A 19,597-nucleotide genomic window follows, 5' to 3' on the forward strand; every position below is an offset into this window, starting at 1 on the left:
TAAAAAAGCAGAGAATCCAACTCAGAGCCATCACATCCATGCTACTCACTGCGAGTAACAAGATTTGTGTCACATCATCAATCAGCATAACTGTGCATAATGCATGGTTAGGCTTTTTACTTACCCAGCAATAACAGGCTATCTTCTTGAGGCTCACACTATGAACAGATCTGCAGGTAGAAGTGGAGCAATTGCACCCTGTAAACCAGCCGCGAAGGGACTGTTTCAGAGTGGAGGAGAGCATGTGTAGAAGCAGCTGGATCGTGCATGTGACTGCCTCCTTTTCCTGGCTATAGCACTGATTCACATCCACACAAAACACTGAATGAGCCTTTGAAAGGAGAGAATCCATAGGAAATCCGAAGGGCTGTTACTAATTTTCACAGGAGTGAGTCTGTTGTCCCCATTCTATCAAGTTTTTGAAAGTGAGACAGAAAAAAAACTGTGTATAAGATTGTATTGTGCACAGTAGATGTGGAAGGAATGAGATCTCAAAAGCTGACAAATGGACCATTCAAAGAAGAGTGGGCAAATTTGCCCCCAAGGGCCTCCGTTACTTTTGTTATTAAAATAACTACTGACTCATCATTTTGTATCCTTTTTACTACACCTTTTACCAGTCCCTGTGGCACATAAGATCTCGCTCATCTGTGAGTACCTGTGCTCCTGTCCCAGCCTAAGCCAATTCTACACTAACACGCAAGGATCCCTACTCACAGCCATTACAGACAGAGCAAATCCTGCTACTGGCCTCCCTCCACTGCCTCTCTGAGGACATCTTTCCCAGGCAGCAGGGCACAGAGGTCCGCAAGGGTTCCCAGCATGGCTGAAAATCAACGTGACCCCACCGATATTCTGGCTGTTCTGCTTTCCTGGATCAACCAGTGTCATGAGAAGAGAGGTGGCTTACCCTTGGCCCCTGTGGCTCTGGCATATCAGCACAGCTGATTCACCAAAGTTAGGCAAGCTTTACAACAAGGATGTGGTAGAAGCACAGTACGAAGCGGCCGTAATTCTGAGGGAATTTGGCTCATGGTTTCAATTGCTAGTGGGACTCTACACGAAGGGAGCATTAGCAAATGTCATTAGTTTTCATCAAGATAAAGAGCTCAAAATATTATACAGTTATGTTTCCTGAAAATAAATTTCTGGCAGGAAACAAGAGCTGTCAACAGCAGGAGAAAAAAAATGTGCTCATCAAGAGATGTTTCCTAAAGAGACAGCAGGGATGTCACTGAGAGAAGCTTAAGGATGAATGGGTCTTGAAAACCATACTTCACTTTTTATAGCACTGATTACTGGTGTCAGAGACCTTTGATCTCTTGAAGAGAGAGAGTTTCAATCTCTTATATGGGCAGAATTGTCCATATAAATACCAAGAAGAGGGGTTTTCTTGAGTCTGGAGGCAAAACACCAGTTATCCCAAAGCACTCAGAGAATGTTTTCCTACTTATTCTGAACAGGTGTCCTCAGAAACACCAACTAAAGCCTCTACCCGCACAGAACATGCAAGGTACTTGACATAACCAAGACCAAACACATTAACTCTCTGATAATTTCTCTGCCAAATCAGCAACAACTTTTCTCTTTCTAAATCAAGCCCAAATCAGAATCAAGATTAATTTTTAAAGTTGGAAGCTTGATGCACAACAACAGCCACACTTCAAATGCTTCACACAGGAGACGTCCCACTCAGGGATGCTTCACCTCTGGATCGTGCCATGCCTTTCCGCAGCAAGTAGGTGCCAGCAGCCCTGACACTGCCAAAGGGGAGGGTAGTTTGATTCCATTGAGATTTTTTTAAACTAGTCACTGATTACGCATAGCAGAGGGAGCCAAATTGAGCAGTGTTGAGTTTCACCTGGTTTTCATGCCCACCTTCTGATAATACAGAAGGAAATCAACAGTGGCAATGCATTGCATTTCTGCTGAACATAAATGTTCTAGGAATAAAAAAAAAAATTATTTAACCATACATATAATGCAGACAGTTTTGGTTTTTTAATCCCTTTGCCCTTGCCCCACAAAAACTGTTGTCACAGCATAAAGAGGTAATAGGCCAATACATTAGAGTTAAGGTAAATAAATCCCTCCTTTTTGTGTGGTGGTGGGTGTTTTTTCTCCACAGCATCATGTCCCTATTCCTATGCTTTACAGATGGGGAGACAAAAGTCTTAAGTGTCCTTCTTAATGTGTTGAAATGTAAAATGTCAGAAGTAAATCTGTAATACATTTGGAAATTTATGATGTAAACTAAGCTTAGAAGAACAGAGTTATCTTTGCCTTTTCACTGGATACAGTAGCTTGGTCTTTCAGGTTTGAAGAGCTGTGCTTCACTATGGCCAGAAATGGATTAGGGAGATTTAACACAAGTCAGACAAAGTTGGCTCAAACCCTAGTAACCCGTATCATTCCTCTTTAGAGGTTATTTTCAAATAGGTAAGGAAGACTTTGATTCCCACGCTTTGTGTTTTCATTCTGGCAGATAAAGCACGTGCGTAGCATACAGCAAAAGAGATTTCCCCTGTTCCAGCACAGAATAAGCCACATAAGAAGTTATTGTCTCACATAAAGTATCTTCAGTGAAAGAACAATACTGTGTCCATCAATGCCCAAAATACCCATCAGAGTTTGTACTGGCTTCACTCAAGTGCAGCTCACAAATCCTGAGCCTCTAGTCTCCTCTAGGACATTCAGATGCTGAGAAAAGCATCTTAGCAAGTATAATAGGTGATTTTCTCCTCTCAATGGAAATAAAAGACCTCTGTAGCATTTGTTCAGTATTTTGTATTAAGACCAACATGCTTCCTTCTGTCTTGTCACTATGAACTGCACCCGACTACGGTAGAGACATTAGGATGAGAGAGCAGGACAAGTCTGATCCAAACCCATTGAAGGCAACTGAAAGGTACCTGCTGACTTCACAGGGCTTTGAATGCAGCCCTTTGAGAATCACCGACACTATTACAAGACTTCTTACAAAGCCACATACCTCGAGCATAGCAGGATTTACGCTTGCTAAAATACCACCATAGAGCTCTGGGCTGCAGAGCTGCTGGTGGGGTGCGGCAAGGCTGACCATCCCAGCAGAAAGCACCAACACAGCACTAAGGTTAACTGGGAGGGAGCGAGAGGACAATTTCCATAGCCCTGCCATTAGCTGCCCTAAATTTAAGTGTCATGCTGAATGAGAAACTTGAAAGGAAATCTAACAGTTATTAACATGCAGAAATCCAACTGCAAAGATGTCAAGAAAATCAGTTAGGCAGGATAATCTTTTGCTTGAATGTGTTTTAAGTGCAATTATATTGAGAAAAAATTAGACCTAATGTTTTGTGCTTTTTTTTAAACTAATTGCTATAGAAACAAATTTACTTGTCAGATTATCTCTTTTCTGAATTATCCATCAAAAGCCTTTGTGCTATATATTTCTTGCATTGTAACAGGCTAAGGAGCTCACATCAGAGCCCTCTGGTTTTGAAGGACAAAAGGAGTGTATGTGTGCAGGGAGGGAGGCAGAACAGAACAGGCCAGCTGTCTGGATATTTTCCTTTGGGCACTGTACTTCATCATAAAAGTGAGGGTTTTACTGTTTATGATCTCCAGCAGAATTTTAGTTTCATGTTGTAGGCATTTCGAGATGTGTAATAAAGTGTTATTGCATTCACCTGGAGAGAGTTAGAAGTTTGGTTTAGCCATGTTCTTTTGAAAAACTTTGTGAAAATGCTTTCACCCATAAAGGTAACGGTTCAGCTTCTGTCTGTCTGAAAAGGAGTAGGATGCACGTTAAGGAAAAATGCTAATGCAAAATAACAGAGTAATTAAAATACAGAAGGAAAACTGGGAAGTGGGAGTGTCAGGGAGGTAAGTAGGATATACAACTCCAAAGTATTTTTTTCAGCTAGTTAGCAAGAGAAAATCTTGTTCCAGGACTGCAAAACAAAACTGCCTGTGGCAGAAAAAGAGAAGACAAGACAGGAGTATTCTCACATTCGAGGAGCAGAGGAACGAGGGTGGTTTGGAGGACCAGGCTGTTTGTGAGGAGTGCAGGGAACTGGGCTCTTGGGTCCCTGCCACGGGGCCGTTTCCCATGGGCTGAGGTAGCGCTTTCATCTTGGTCCAGAGAGACTGCCACAGGACCAAGTCCTGCCAGTGAACTCAAGGAGGCCAAGGGCAGGATGCCAGCGCCAAGTGAGCCCTGTGGTACCAACGCTACTACAGAAATAAACCTGAGCTGCACATTTTAAGCAATGTAGGAACCAAGACTTTCTGGTTCCTTGGGGAAACTTTTTTTTTTTTTTTTTGGGGGGGGGGGGTGTATAAATATCGCAACACTTTAAAAGAAGGCTCTTTGGTTTGCAGACTTAGCTGAGGTTTTTGCTGCCTTCAGTCCCCTGACTTGGGTCCCAGCTTTAAATGAAGAAATCAAGATGTTTTGGGCACCCATGTTGCAGTTTCAAACCCCTACAGCACTGAACGCTGACTGTGACTTCAGCTGACTTGCTGCTCCTCTTGCAGCCTTCCAGCAGCTTGTCATTTGAAAGCCAGGTGACAGCAGCTGAAAACAGCTGCCACAGCTGGCTCATTTGTATATTAGGTCTGGCCACTTGGCTTTGTCATCCAGGTATGAACACAGGACTTGGAATCCTTCTTTCAGATGGTCAAGGCATTGTAGCCCACACAAAATTAGTTGCATCACCTTGAGCATCTTTGGTCCTCAAACCCATTTTTAGTACCAACATTTCAGCTCTACTCAGTGCAGCTGTAGAATTTCTCCTTTTTAGGCAGAAATATCATGGCTGGATGCCTAAAAGAAACCCCTTCCACAACTGTGTATTTGGGGGCTTGGTCCCTTGGAAGCAAGTATAAGGCAGGTCTTATCACTTCTCCGTCCCTTGCAAAAAACAATTAGCAGCACACAGAACTGAACACAAATGTGTCTTGTGATCTGAAAGAAGGAAAAGTGCTGATGTCAGTCATTCTCCAGAAGCCTCGCTGTGCAGATTTTTGCCCTTTTTCACAAAAGGGGTTGTATTACATCAAAAAGAAATGTATCTTTCCAGTTTCACTACCTTTGCCTTACCGTTCCGCCCCTGGTACCTGAGCATGCTATGTCCTGTACATCTACATCATGGGGATGCATTATGCCCAGAATTAACTGGAAAATCAAGACAAAGAGAAGGCACACACAGATATGTGCAGGTATGTGCAGATACTGTGCATATGGGAGCTTCTCTGTATTTTTATCTGAAGACTTCACAACACTATAGCAGAACTAGATCTCCGTATCTTTGGCTTCTTATCAATCAACTTTGCTACAAGATCATCTGACCTTTTGTACTGCAAATTGATAGTTTATATAAATACATTATTACATCATGTATAACCTTCCTCTCTATACACAAACCCCTTCAGTCTGGGTTTAGATTCACCAGCAGACTGGGCCTAGCACAGATTTCCCACAGAGCAGCAACCATATAAAACCTCATCCACTTTTTTTTTTTCCCAATTCATGTTAACCTATTCTGTATCTGTGGTACCTGTGCATCACCTGTAGATACATTTCTGCATCACCCAGTGCAATTTATAATTCTCTGCATCTCTTAACATGGTCATACATGCCAGTTCATATACTACATTATACAGCTAAAGATACTTAAATGAGACATTGATAACCTGAATAATCAATTTACTTGGACAATCCAAGATCCCCCTTCTTCAAGCTGGATGTGTTTTTTTACCTTCATGACACTGTAATTGCTTAAACCACTTTCGCTGGTATTTGTTTCCACCCTAATTTTCCTAATTCCACCCTTGTAATTTCCTATTAGGGCTCTTAATATGGTCATTAAAAGTCACAAATAGATTTCAGGTTTTGCTCTCTGTGTGATTCACATTCCTGGAACTCAGAAATGTCAAACCATATGTGTATTTTTATACTTTGACACATCTTAAACAATGCTCAATACCAAGTGTTTATAACAGCATTAAATTGATGAGCTTTCTCTAATAATCACTGTATAAATAATCAATTTAATGCTACAATAAAGGACACAAAATAACCAACTCTGTTGAGTATGCTGAGCTGCAGTGACATTTGGTGGTCATGCATGGCAACATTTGTACAAGCTTCATGTAGAGAAGGTGGCAGGTTAATTGGGACAAAACACAAATGCAGTACAGCATCCATAATAAGCAGCCTGTACCAGTGATACAAAGGGAAAAAGAACCAAAAACCCTCTTCCACTCCTTCTAAATATTAGTTTGAAAGGGGATGCCTAGAATAAGCAGGTATCTTGAATTAGTACCAAGATGCTTTCATATATTTATATGAAAATATACTAAGATATCTCAGCAGGCATCAAGTTCTTTTTATTCCTCTACAAACAAAATGTTTGTCGCTCCAGACTCATATTGCAGCAGCTGGATGATGCGCAGGTTAATGATATAGCTTGCTTGGATTCAATAGTTGGTTCAAGAAAAATCTAAACTAATGGAAGCTAGAAGCAGTATTGGAGGGGCAACACTCCACAGCATGACATATCAGCAGATCACGTTACACAGTGTTCCTTGGTTTTCAGTTAAGCTATACTCATGTATTTCCCTTCACCCCAAAGTCTGCCACACAGCAAAACCCAAACCAGGATTTGATGAAGAACCGAAGGCTTCTATGGCAACCACATTATTTATCCATAGAAATTACAAGCTTCAGCTAGGACTCTAGAAAAGTGCTCTTAAATCTTTCAAATTGATCGCTAGCTATATTTCATAATGCAGTTTGCTAATCAGTAGCTCTGAGATATGCTTTCTTACCTTTCCAGGGTGCCATACCCATGCTATGACTGTTACAGAGGAACCAAGACTGATATGCTGAAAAATGCTAATTGACAGTCAACATTAACTCTGCAGATGGATTCAACTATAAAAGATACTGTTTTGCCAAAAAGTGGATACTTACCACTGAATTAATTTTTAACGTGCTTGTGTTGACTGCACTGTTTTTTTCATCAAAACCATAATCCTAAATTGAGTTACCAGAAGAGGCTGAGTTTGCTTTATATTTCCCATCTTTCATGGACTGAAGGGGCTAGATATAGCAGATACTCTTAATCCATCACCTCAGCAGGGGCAAAGCATGTGAGGAATGGTTCATCCTCTCCAGTATCAAGCAGCTGACAAAGACAGGTCCTTACTGGCAGGATCCAAGGACTCTTCCCTTTGTCCCACTTCAGCTGGAAAGGCTTCACACAAGGCATATACAATGACCCTGCTTGCAGGTCAACTGCCTATCTCATGGGGGATTTGCAATATTACAGTCCTCCCAAAATAAATTTGAAATTTGCATTCTCTGAAGGCACTAAAAATAAAGAACTAAGAGCTAAAGGATTTGCATCATGTCCAACAGTGGAGAATGAGAGCACACACAGAGGATTTGCCATCCTTTGCGCACACTAGACATTGCTGCCCCATAGGGCTACTGCAGGTTTACATTAATTATTAACATGCACCTCAGCATCACACTTGGCCCAATTCAAAGTGAGATGTAGCAGCACCCGGTGGTTGTGTGCAAACCGCATCAGAAGGTTTACAAACTCAATTAAGGCCAACTGCAATGAGCGGTGGCAGGGAAGATAAGTGTTATATAGGCAGGAAGGCATTTCTTATAGTGACTAATCTGCAGGCATAGCTCAAGTGTCTGTGCCTACAGAAGCAGGGGATGCAACAGATTCATCCCATGCACAGTGAAGGCATCTCACAAGCTCATGGCGGGCTCTGGTTGTGGTCGTACACAGGTGAGGATGCCACAGTCCCAAATGCTTGGTCAGCATCATGCTCAGGAAGAAGTATGTTACTGGTATACTAACAATAAGTTCCTGTCTTTGCATACGAGGTGTTTCCTCCTTGCACAGAAGATTTTGAGCACAGTAGCAGCAGGGTTTCTTTGGGAAGATGGAGAGTCTGGCTATAACAGTATGTACATAGAGTTTGAATACAACAGGAAACCAAGCCTTAACAGAAAAGCTATCATTTATAAACCTGAAACATTTCTAAACACGATATATTTATGGGACTTATCCGCAGCAGCGTTTCTAGTCAAAGCACCATATGCCATTTAAGCATAGAAACTGTTTTTCCAAAACACACATTTAGCTCAGACGGTTCTGCTGTCTTAAGGATCACGTGTAAAAGACGCACTGCACATTTCTCTGCCTTGCCATCAACATCTTTAAAAAACTGCTTAAATTATTGAACTGCCTATGGCAGCATATCCTTGTGAGCCTGATAGCAGCTTTTCTAAAGGAGAAAGGAGGGGCTTCAGCCAGCATCTAAGTGATCTGCTCGCCTCAATAGAAGACCACAGCACAGACCTTCCCTGCCATACTCTCTCCCACCACCAGACCCAGAACGTTTTTGTATAACGGTTATACAGAAGGAAAACCTAAGTCAAAGATCTTAAGCATGGTCTCGGGCACTGCACGTGCCATCAGTTGTGGGTATGACCCAGTACCACACAGGCAGTGGCACCCAAGGCTCAATAGCAATATTTTAGATAGCAAGAGCCAAAATATCTGCTGCCTCTGCCCATTATCCACTTCTGGTGGGCATGATGATGGTAACAGTTAACTGTAGCACAGTAATGACCTGGAAATACTGTCCATGAGCAATCCTGACTCACAATTTAAGTACTTATGTCTGAACAGAGATTTAGTTGTCAAATCCCCCAAAGCAAGCTTTGTTTTGTTTTTAAAAGAGAGGAGGGGGAAGCTGTCTGTTCAGGGATGGCTCAGTTCACCTGCAGTTCTCTTCTATCACCCTCCAAGTAGGGTTTTTGAGGTTTTGAACTTTTCAGATACTCCACATGGAAGTCCCTTACTAAGAATTCACTATTACTTAGTTCATCCACAACAGCCTGCATTTCAGGACTGTGCTCCTCTCCTCACCAAAGCGTTTCTTTAATACTTTGTCAAAGAATAGCAGGCTGGATTTGTCACAGACCAGCTGGACAGCAGATTGCCGCTCTCTTCCTGTTTTAAAACAAGAGCTGGAGCGGGTGGGAGATGGAAATAACCCATAAACACACACACACACACAGGAGCAGTTTAACTCCATTTTTTGATATTTCAAATCAAATTTTTTGAATTTTTTCATGATTTGAAATAAAAAAATTGAAGGTTTCCTGAGTTTGTTTGTTTATTCCCTCCTTCAGTTCCACCTTGTTTGAAATAAAAGAAAGATTCAAAATTTTCTTTGCTGTAAAATTCTAAGCTTTCTCCTTCCAATCAGCTATCCTACACCGGGTAGCAGGCATCCTGTTCTACTTCACACAGATTGCAGGGTTTTACAACCCCACCTATTGCATTTCAAATTGCCACAACTTTCCTTCAGACACACGTACACACACTGATCCAGTTAAAATGTAAACCCAGTTTGATATATGTAAAGTTGTTATGCATCTTAAGAACAAGAGAAAAAATACAATTATTGAAAACACAAAATAATAGTAAGAATGAGGAAAAAAGTCATAGCCAAGCCACGGTTAAGTGAGCAGTAGCTCCCTCACAGCTCCCCTTCCAGCTGGTTCACAACACGGCAGAGAAGTGCTGGTCCTGTGTGGTTTCCACAAGTTTTATTTCCCTGCCGAGCACACAGCAAGTGAAGGACATTAGGTGTTGCCCTCTCCTACAGTCAGGCACCACCATCTACTTCCCAGACGCTTCAAGGGTCACGAGCACATCCCCAGGCCCACATCAGGAAACTCCACTCTCTCCCTTCTTTCTACGAAGGGCAGGATTTAATCACCCACGCTCCCCCAGAACAGCCCTGCAGGGGCATGAGAGACTGGAGAACCAGCTTCCTCCAGCCTCAGACATCACCACCAGTCCCTTCCCTTAGAAGACTCCCTGTTCCCCAAGAAGGGTAAGGAGAGGAGGGAGAGGCAGCGGCTCTCTTTTCAACCACGAAGCTCCCTTTCTCCCCTCACCCCTTTCCCAAGGAGGCCTTTGGGCTGCTGGTCCCCCTCCCCATGGGTGCTCTTTAACTCCTTCTCTAGTGGCCCAGGAAAGCAAACCAACCATTACGAGAAGACTCTGACACAGTCTTCTTGACAGATGTCGTGTTGTGCATCTACATAGCAGCGGATGCACTTGGCACTCAGCCTCACAAGTTTGGTGTCTGCTATAATTAATGAATACTCATTAGCACAGCAAAGGAATTAAACCCTCTCATCCTATTCTCATTACATCATATTAAGAGAACAATAGTCTCGTCCTGACGCTGTCTATGAGCCACACTTCAATTTCTTCACTCAGGCTAAACAGCACCTTGCTCAGTTTTCTTCTGTGGTGAGGCCTCTTCATGAAGCTTGTTGCAATTAGCTGAATCTCCTGCTCTTCTCATTTGTTATTGCTAAGCTCTTAGCTTACACTCTGGGCTTTGATTTTTATTCTCCCTCCCCCCCCCGCCCCCCCCCCCCCGAAAAAAAACCAAACAAACCAACCAACCATATATATATATATATACACACACACACACACACACATATAACGATAGCCATTCAGGTCCTTGTTGGAAAAATCTGGCCACATCCTTGCTTCCAGCCACATCTCAGAAACCAGTTCTTGAACCCAAAACACAGGAGAAAGCAATGCTACAAAATTTGATACTCTCTCAGTGCCTCCTTTTAAGCCTGAAAGTTCTGCCTAAATCAATTTTCCACACTGCCTTTTCTTTTGACTTGCTTAATTCTGATTACATTGCCAGATGATCATACTTACTCCGTCATGTGTTGTCCTCAGCTTCTCAGGGTAATGAATATTTTTCATATGACGTTCTATAAAACCGCCTTCAAATATTTCACTGGTATTCAGATTCACTGTATTTCCACAAGCAATTCTTACAAAACCAGATAAGCCCCTCTGTTCAAGTTCAGTACAATTTCCATTCCAATTAAAAAAAAATGCCAACCCATCAGCCCAACAAATGTAGTGTCAAGTACAACCCAAAAGGAAGAACAGTTAACTTGAAAAATGTAAACAGCCTTAAAATTAACGATTTGCACATTTTTGCAAAAAAAAGATTTCAGTGTAACTGCTTATTTCGAATGTGGAATTATATTCAACAATTCCTATCTTATAATGACTATACAAAACATAGGCTATGAATTAAACACAGGGCTAAAATATGTAAGAAACCATGTAATTAATCATTCTTTTGTGAAAACAACTGAATGTTCTGGCTGTCCTGCTTTAGTTGAAAGTTTATTGAATCAAGCATTGGCTACATTTGTCTCTAAGGTTACCAGTTGTTGTGGTACACACTACACCACTTTATTTTAGCGTGAAAGCTCTGAATAGAGAAACATATTGCAATAAAACATCTCTTTGCTTGTCTCTTCAAAACACCCTTCTTTCTTACCTCTCTCCTAATGGTGCTGAAAACCTTTTCAAGAATGGATCCTGCACATTATTTTATTCGTCAAATGTAGATGCTGGGAAAAGGCTGACAGGTGCTGCTGCTGCTGCTGGAACAAACGAGTGCACTTCTTCAGGCTTGTGCTGCACTTTGCTAAGATTTTAGAACCATCTACCCATTTTATTAAAGCAACTCTTCCATGATATTAACAGAGACAAACTATTCTGACCATGCATACGTTCCCTTTCCTTTCTTCCCCAGTGAGGTCAGAGCATTTGCAGCCACTGTAATTGCCACCACCTGGCCCCTCAGCTGCAGTGCATTTGGGCTGATCACCCAGTGCCCTGCTCCCCACCCCACCTCTGACTAACTGGAGAACAGCAAGCCAACCATATTGCTTAGTCATTTTTAAAAAATATTTTTCTTATTCCTGATGAAACAACTCAATGCCTTTGCCTATCAGTTGATTCCTGTTCCCATATTCTGGATTCCTGCTGGACGGACTGAACTCACAGACCATAACGCCCCTTCAGAGAGCTGCGAAGGCTCTGCCCTGGGCAGGGGCAGGACCACCTGCTCTACTGGTATCTGCTCCCTACCAGAGCCGTCTGCACATCAGCTGTGCATCAACACCTAAATGCCCTTGGAAGCACCCTGACAGCTGTATTCTGAGCTCACTTATAATAAAAAACACATTTTAGCAGAAAACATTTTTCTAATTGCTTTCCTTAGGGAAATATTTCCTGAGTATCTTCCTATCAATTATATTCCCTCTGCTGGTTTTATCACTCAGAAGGGTTTTTTGGGGGGTTGTTGGGTGTTTTCGCTGTTGTTGTTTTTTTTCTTTGGTCATGAAATCTAAAAATGGGCTGTTAGCACTTTATGGGGTACTTGAATTAAAAAGAATTGTACATATCATTCATGTCCTCATGGGGCATAGCCATTATTAAATCAATTTTGTTTTTGTTGAGTTAGACTTACGTAAAGATAGGATATTGGATTTCTAAACTAATTATAGAGGCAAGAAGACTAGTCCCAGGTTTAATGGAAACTTTGGACTGCATACACTCAGGTGATTCAGTTTCCTTAATTCTATCCAAATATCTGATCAAGTTAATCTAACAGCACTGTAATTTTCAGTCATTGGAAATCAGGCATTTATTTTACTTACCACTGCACATTTTGGTTTGTAGGAAGCATGTTGTAGGAACCTTCCTACTAGGTTTGTAGGAAGCATGTTGTTACCTCCCTGGTGAGTGAATCACCAGCACTTGTCATCCACCTACCTCCTTGAAGCCAGGCTCCTTCTCAGCTTTCATGTATGAAATGCAACAGATAGAAGTTTAACTAAATCTTTTCTTTTCTTTTCAAAGCTCCAGGCACCTTGGAAGTTGTGACTCTCCTTAGTCACATCCCATGAGCTCCACATTCTCTGAAGCACTCTTGAAATCTTTCAAAGGAAAAAGAGAAGGGATCTTAACGATACTGAAAGATGTTTTGAAGAAGATGCACCAGTAATCAATACCGGTGAGGTTCTTCCTTCCCCAGAGGCAACCGACTTGACAGCAGGAGTTAACTTGAAGTAATGCTATATAAAATGCTAGGACCACTGCACCTTGCCTGTGTGTTTTTAGGTTGTGCAAAAGAAACTGGTATTCAGTCTCTTTGGGCCAGTCTTCCTCTTGCTTCAGTTTCTTCAGTAACATCTAATAAACCTGCAAGGAGGGGATACTAGGTTACACCTTGTATCCTCTGTCTTTTATTAAAGGCGGCAACACTCAACACTCCTAAGTTTCCACGGAGAATCTTTGGCCTCAGATCAAATACAAGCTCTTCTGTCTTAAAAGGCACAATTTCTCAACTGAATGAACCTAACTGACTCTGCACTCAAGGTAAGTGCCAGAGCTGAGAGAACAGAGGCAATCATCTTCATTTTCAGACACAGGTAGATCTACATATGCCAAAAACATGGGAACAATGAGCAGTTGGTTATAGCAAATCATAGCAGACATTGATCAACCCGGGTCATAAATAATTCTGTCCTCACTGCAAAAAGATTTTAAAAATGAATTTAAAAATAATCAGCCTTTCTTTGTACTCAACAACCTGGAAAAAATATTCTAATTGACATGCAGTTATTTCCAGTTTTGTAATATAATTGAGATTTCAATATGACCTACAGGTTTCACAGATTTTGCAAGTCCAAACAGCAGAAAAAGGAGAGAGGAAATCAAGAAGGCAGAGATAAGCTCTAGCAAGCAGTTAATGGATATGCTGATTCCCTAGCTTTCCATAAACTAATAGGTCTAGTCTAGTAAGTGTCACGTTTTAAGGACAGCTGAATCAAACAGCAGATTTTCAGACCTAAAATCTCATCGCAGTGCTTAACAATGGATAATCTATGAAAAATCTATGCTTTTCATGCCATTTCTGTGCAATGTGTACTAATTCTTCATCAATACTATAGATCACATGGACTAATTAACGAGCAATTTCCATTAGTTATGTATGTAGAATCTGACAGATAACAATATTCAGTTGTGCTGTAAGTAGTAGAAATATCTGAACAGGTTAGCAACAGTAGAGATACCCCTTGCACGAAATTCTTTAGTCTAACTAGAATCACAAGCTGCATCTGCAAATACTTTTGCAATACCTGAATCTAACGCATACATAACAATTTCAGTAAAACAAATTAATCTGGGTCTGATGCTCATCGTCATATACATGTTTATATAAAAATACCTGCATTTACTGTAGGACAGTGTGAGAAATATTAAGAACATGAAAAGCATACCACATTTCCACATAGATAACCCACATTTCAGGTTACACACTTTTTAAATATACCAGTCCTGGCAAAAGCATTCTGACAGAAGCCATGTCCTCATGCCACCTCCATATTCAGGTAAATTGATCAAAATTGGACATGAGATGCTGGGGTAGAAAGAGTAGGGAATGGAGGCCTGAAATGGAGAGTTATGGGGAAAGAAGGAGACAGTGTGGGTTCCACAGATCTGGGATAACGTATTTCCTGAGCACGTACATAAACCTATTGCTGAGACACAAGCCTTGTTTGTTTTCTTTTGCAGGTAACTAAAGGCGATATACACGAAACATAGTAAATACAAGCACACAGTGGCTGTCTTGCAGAGAAACAGCTAGCACATACGGAGAAGAATTAGCCTTTTCACGTAGGCCCTGCACGCTGAGTCCACGTGGTACACTCAGCATGCCATAGAGCTTGTTTCTTCATGTGCATTTGGCTCAAATCAGGAAAAATGTCTCGTTGAACTCAACTGGATTAGGACTTCATTTACCCTGTTTGGTTAAGAAAAGCATCAGCATCATCAGGTGAGCTTTTATTAAGTAATGGGCGTAATTTATAAAATCACAATCTAGAAGTCCCAGCCAACAGACCTTAAAAATGTTCCTCCTCTATAGAAAACAGGATCTGCAAAATCTTGTTTGAATTCTTCTCTTAAATTTTTGTTTTGCATGGTCTTACTGTAGTGCACATAGTAGCCTCCATACATATATACTATACATATGTACTCCATATGTACTATAAGTACCACAAAGCAAAGCCATACTTTGTGGTGACACTGGGACTCAAACAAGATATCATTGCACATTAAAACTGTATTAAACTAATTGAAAAATAGCCAAACGCTGCTAATAAAACAAGATAAATACTAAACATTAAAAGACAGAAACTTTCCAATGTTCCATGAAATCACAGCTTTCAGACAAATTAATTATTTGCATCATAAAAAAAATGCTAACTGTGAAAGAAAATATTCCAGAAGACAGAAATTACTAAAAAGCTTTGGGTGATTTTTGATTACAATAAAAACAATTCTCATTCTTCATAAAATACGCAGACTTTGCATCTTAAATAGTATAGTTACCTTCAAAAAATTACTTCTTTTTTAATCTTGCAAGAAATGAAACCTTAATTGAGTAGGAAAGTATTTGGAATACATCCAGAAAGAAAAAATTACCTACAGCTATTCTCATGTTCATGGCACAGCGTCTGTCAAAGTTTCCACATACCTTCAGGAAGATATCTCAAATTAAGTCAACATTGTACTTGATTTCAGTGATCAGAGTTAATACTCTGAAAAATCAAACTGGCTGCCTTGTTTATTTCCTAGTTTCAATTTCTATTGCTGTAATTCACCTTGGCAAATAAATGGATGTATGAGGGGCTTGCCCTCTGAATAAATAATAAAATTTAACTTGTCAGCAGCTTCCTTTGCCTTGAATGAAAACCATTTCATTTCTTTGTGCGGCTGTCGAAGCTAAATCCTGTTGCAAGAGACTTAATGAGCAGCCCTGGAATAAAAACTAACAGCATGTTCGAGCTATGTGGCCACTTTGATGAGCATTAGAATTGCATCTGAGACTAGATGGAAGAAAAGGAAGATGCACTATACAAAATATGTCTTCACTTTAGGAGTAAAGTATTATCAGTGGCGTTATACATTGTTAATAATTTTTGTTTATCTGAAACTATAATTTAATATTTATGTATCTAATTTACATGTGACAAAGCATATTCTAAAATTAGAGTGTAACCAGCAACCTATGAACTACTATAAACAATACCGAAACACAACTCAAACATATTTTAAGGAAACAATAGATACATTTTGGACTGGGGAAAGATTTCCATTGCAGATTTTAACACAGCTGTTAATTACGTCTTGAAAAAAAATCTTCAAGCTCAGAAGGATTTTCTGCTTAGGGAGTCCTGGGTATATACACAAAGACCAAGAGTACACTACCAAAAAGTCCCTTATTGGTTACTAGTAGGTACACTAATAATAGTAAATGCTGAAATTGGGAAAAAAAATTTCAATATCAGTGTTATATGATGCACTAGACAATATATCCCCTTTGAGCAGAAACTAGAGAAAATATCGTGCCCTTTATTATCTCTGTGGTTTCTTATGTGTAATAGACAGCGAAAGAATTGCACTTATTGTAACATTACAGTAAAGTGTTAGATTGCAGCTCACCTTTTAAAATATTAGTGGCCATAATACTTACGGTAAGTTGTGTATTATGCAAAGATGAATAAAGATGTGTATTTAAACTAAAAAACGAGCAACCACTTACAGAACCAACAGTGAGGCTTAACATAACAAACATGCACTAACCCTACACTTATGCAAAACTAAGTTCTTCCAGGAAACTGTAACCAACTGTTGACCTTCCACAAAGGTAAAGGTTTTGTCCCTTGGTAATATGTTTGGACTTTGTAGTCGAATTCCAGTTTATTAGCTCATTGTCTGTAAATGTGCTGTTCCACTGTGATATCCTTTAGCTGCCCTTGAGCTTCTGCAGAATCTGCAATCTTACAGTCACTTTTATTTAAGGTTTTATTGAGCCGCAAAGTAAGTCCCCTTCAGTACTACACAAATAGGCTTCCTTATTCATCCTCTTCAGGTTCCTGTGGTAAAATTGGTGTCTCCTCCTTTAAACAAGCACTAAAAAACCCAAGGATTGTGCTGTAAAGGTGATATTTGCTTTTCTCAGAAGCAATGTTATGACCTTCATCTGGGTAGATCTAGCAGAGGAGAAAGGAAAAAAGTAAATATTTTTTTAAAGGCTTTTCAAATATTTAGGGCTCTAATTTTCTTTCTCTGATCTTCAAAATGTTTTAGATGACAACAGGATGATAACGTTAGTTTTATGGCATCAAGGAAAGCTAATAAAACTCAAAGTAAAACTCATTCTCTTGGAATTTGAACTTACATAAAACAACCCCTGCAGTGGGATCTGCAGAAGTGAAAAAATTTATATTCCCAGTCATTGTGCTTACAACAGTTTACTTAGCTGGCATTTTCAATAGTGTCTAGGCACCCAAATCCCATTAATGTCAATGAGGATTAATTACCTCGTGCTTTTAGGAACCTCTCAATATCTCAGCTTTTAAGTGTTCAGCAAAAAACCCTTTTATTCATGTTTTTAACTATCTTCCTATCTTATCTAAAGCCCATCATCTCTCTCTCCTAGGGTGGATATGGGCATTTTTATCTCTTAATTCAAATTCCACTGGAAATTTCTCCAAGTGAGGCTGAACAAAAATCTGAAGGCTAAAGAAATCCAGGCCACAGAGTTTAGGACAAGACACTTGTGATGGCTTGAGGCAAAAACCTTCAGTTGCTTTCTCAGACTCAGGTTATCACAAGGTTGTATGAGAAGGTTTCCAAAGGGCTCTTCCAAGAGATCTCTGTCATTTCTGCTTCTTCCTCTCTCCACAGGCCTTCACGTCACTTAAGCTGAGATCACAGGGACAGCTGGAACAGATACTACCCCACACATCTTTCCTTCCTAAAGTCCTTTTTCCTTCATAAGCGATGCTCACCCCCTTGTTGCCACCTCCTCCTTGATGTGAGCTCAGATGCTTCAGTGGAAACTACAGGTTCACCTAAGGTTCAGTAAAGCTGAAGTTTGCAATGTGTGACATCATAGATATTTGGAGGAGTGACCCCAAACCACACAATCTAAGACATTCAAGAAGATTTAATGCAACCAGAACCCTTGGCCAGCAACATCCATGTGCTCCACAGCGAGTCCTGCATGAGTCTGTACATCAGCAGCATGCCCTGTCCTGCTCTCCCCAGCCTGACTCTCACAGCCTCCTCCTCGTCTGCACAATTATGGAGAGAAGGAGCAGCACTCTCACCTTCTAGCTGCTTTTTAATAGATTTATTTGAAAAAAAAAAAAAAGGGAAATTAGTTTCATGCAACCAGATATTTTTTTAAGGTAAAAAGGGACTAAAGTAGTGTTACCTCTATATTACAAAGGGTACATATGACTCTAAAGCACTTTGTATAGCATTGTAGAATAAACAAGTGGGGTAAAAAAGAGGAGAGAGAAGAGAAAGAGCCCAGAAGATTGACAAGAAGATATGGTTCTTGACGTCCAAGTTAACAGTAATGAAAATGGGATTAAATGGTGTTCTAACTGCAAATTGAGGTAATGCCGGCATGTTGTGGTAGGAAGGTTGCTTCCCAGAGAAGAAATAGCAACATGAGATTAAATTCTGAACTATGTTCATAGGAAATGTCACAGTTGCACATACCTGCATAGTGTAATTAACTCCAGCTTTTATTAGATGTTTAATTAGTTCTGCTGAATGCTGGAAGTGGACTTTTGCTGCAAGACAACAACATTTGGATATTATTAGAAAAAGCTACGCTAATATGAAATATTTATCTGTTAAAGCTTTGACTGAAAACATTTCCAACCTCTGTAATTCCCGGATCTGAAACTGACTATCTTTCTGGTCAGGAGTGCACAGCCCCGCCAGCAACAGCGATGCAGGGTGTAACAGTGGAGGTTTTGGAGGAGGAGTTGGAAGTCCCAAGGGAAGCCATGCTTTTCAGGCACTCCTGGAGCGAGGACTCCTCTCTCTACCCTTGATTTACACACACTGCCGTAGTTTAGAGGTGTGTAAAACCATTCTGTTTGAACATCATGACAGTTTATAATTGGTTAAAGGAAAGCACATCGGATTTTCTACTGCTTCTACTGGCTATTACAGCCCACACTTCTTCAGGTAATGGGCTTTCTGCAGCATATCAGTAACTTAATCTTTTTGTGGTAAAACCAGGCAACTTTATTACCATGTCCCAACCCTGCAGAGCTTAGGCTGTAAGTAGGCTGGGCGGTGTCACTAGACGTGACATTAAGCAAGGGCAGCAGGCAATCAGAGTCCTAGTCTTGAACACAGTGTATTGCTCAGACATCTGTCAGAGTCCAAATTCCCTCGAGCACCGAGTTCAGAGGGGCAGAAATTGCTGCTGCCTCATACAATCAGTGAAGTCTGAGACCCTCATGCTTGCTCAGACACCCCATATATCTTTGTCCCTCTCCCCCCTGATCTGGGAAGAAACACTGCACAGCGTTTGCACCCCTGTGATTGCACTTGGGATCCGTAACATGGGTTTGACATGTTACACCAGGGTGACAGGCTGGCAGGGCAGGTGCCATCCTCACTATGCCAGCTCTGTGTGCGGCTACTCCCTCAGCACTGTGAAGTGCCTATCCCTCCAGACTGAGGTGTCAGAAACCTTGTATTATCCCACATCCATCAGGAAAATGCCAGGGAAAAAGGTATGCATGTGATCCTGTACAGAAAAGCTTATTGTGGCACTGTCATTTGTGCCT

General features: G+C 40.7%; 1 protein-coding gene across 4 annotated transcripts in view; it reads right to left on the reverse strand.

Moving 5' to 3' along the window:
• Positions 1 to 12,634: 12,634 nt before the first annotated feature.
• DPP10 (dipeptidyl peptidase like 10) overlaps positions 12,635 to 19,597 on the reverse strand; it is a 567,120-nt gene continuing 560,157 nt past the window's right edge. For all 4 annotated transcript variants that reach the window (XM_080399193.1, XM_080399192.1, XM_080399195.1 and 1 more), the window contains 2 exons: positions 18,510 to 18,583; positions 12,635 to 16,987 (listed from right to left, as the gene is read on the reverse strand). In XM_080399193.1, coding sequence (XP_080255319.1) covers positions 16,850 to 16,987; positions 18,510 to 18,583 — 212 coding nt within the window. In that variant the 3' untranslated portion in view covers positions 12,635 to 16,849. The remainder of the gene's footprint in view (positions 16,988 to 18,509; positions 18,584 to 19,597) is intronic.

The sequence above is a fragment of the Falco punctatus genome (assembly GCF_963210335.1).
Source record: "Falco punctatus genome assembly, chromosome: 8".
Taxonomy (NCBI): Eukaryota; Metazoa; Chordata; class Aves; order Falconiformes; family Falconidae; genus Falco; species Falco punctatus.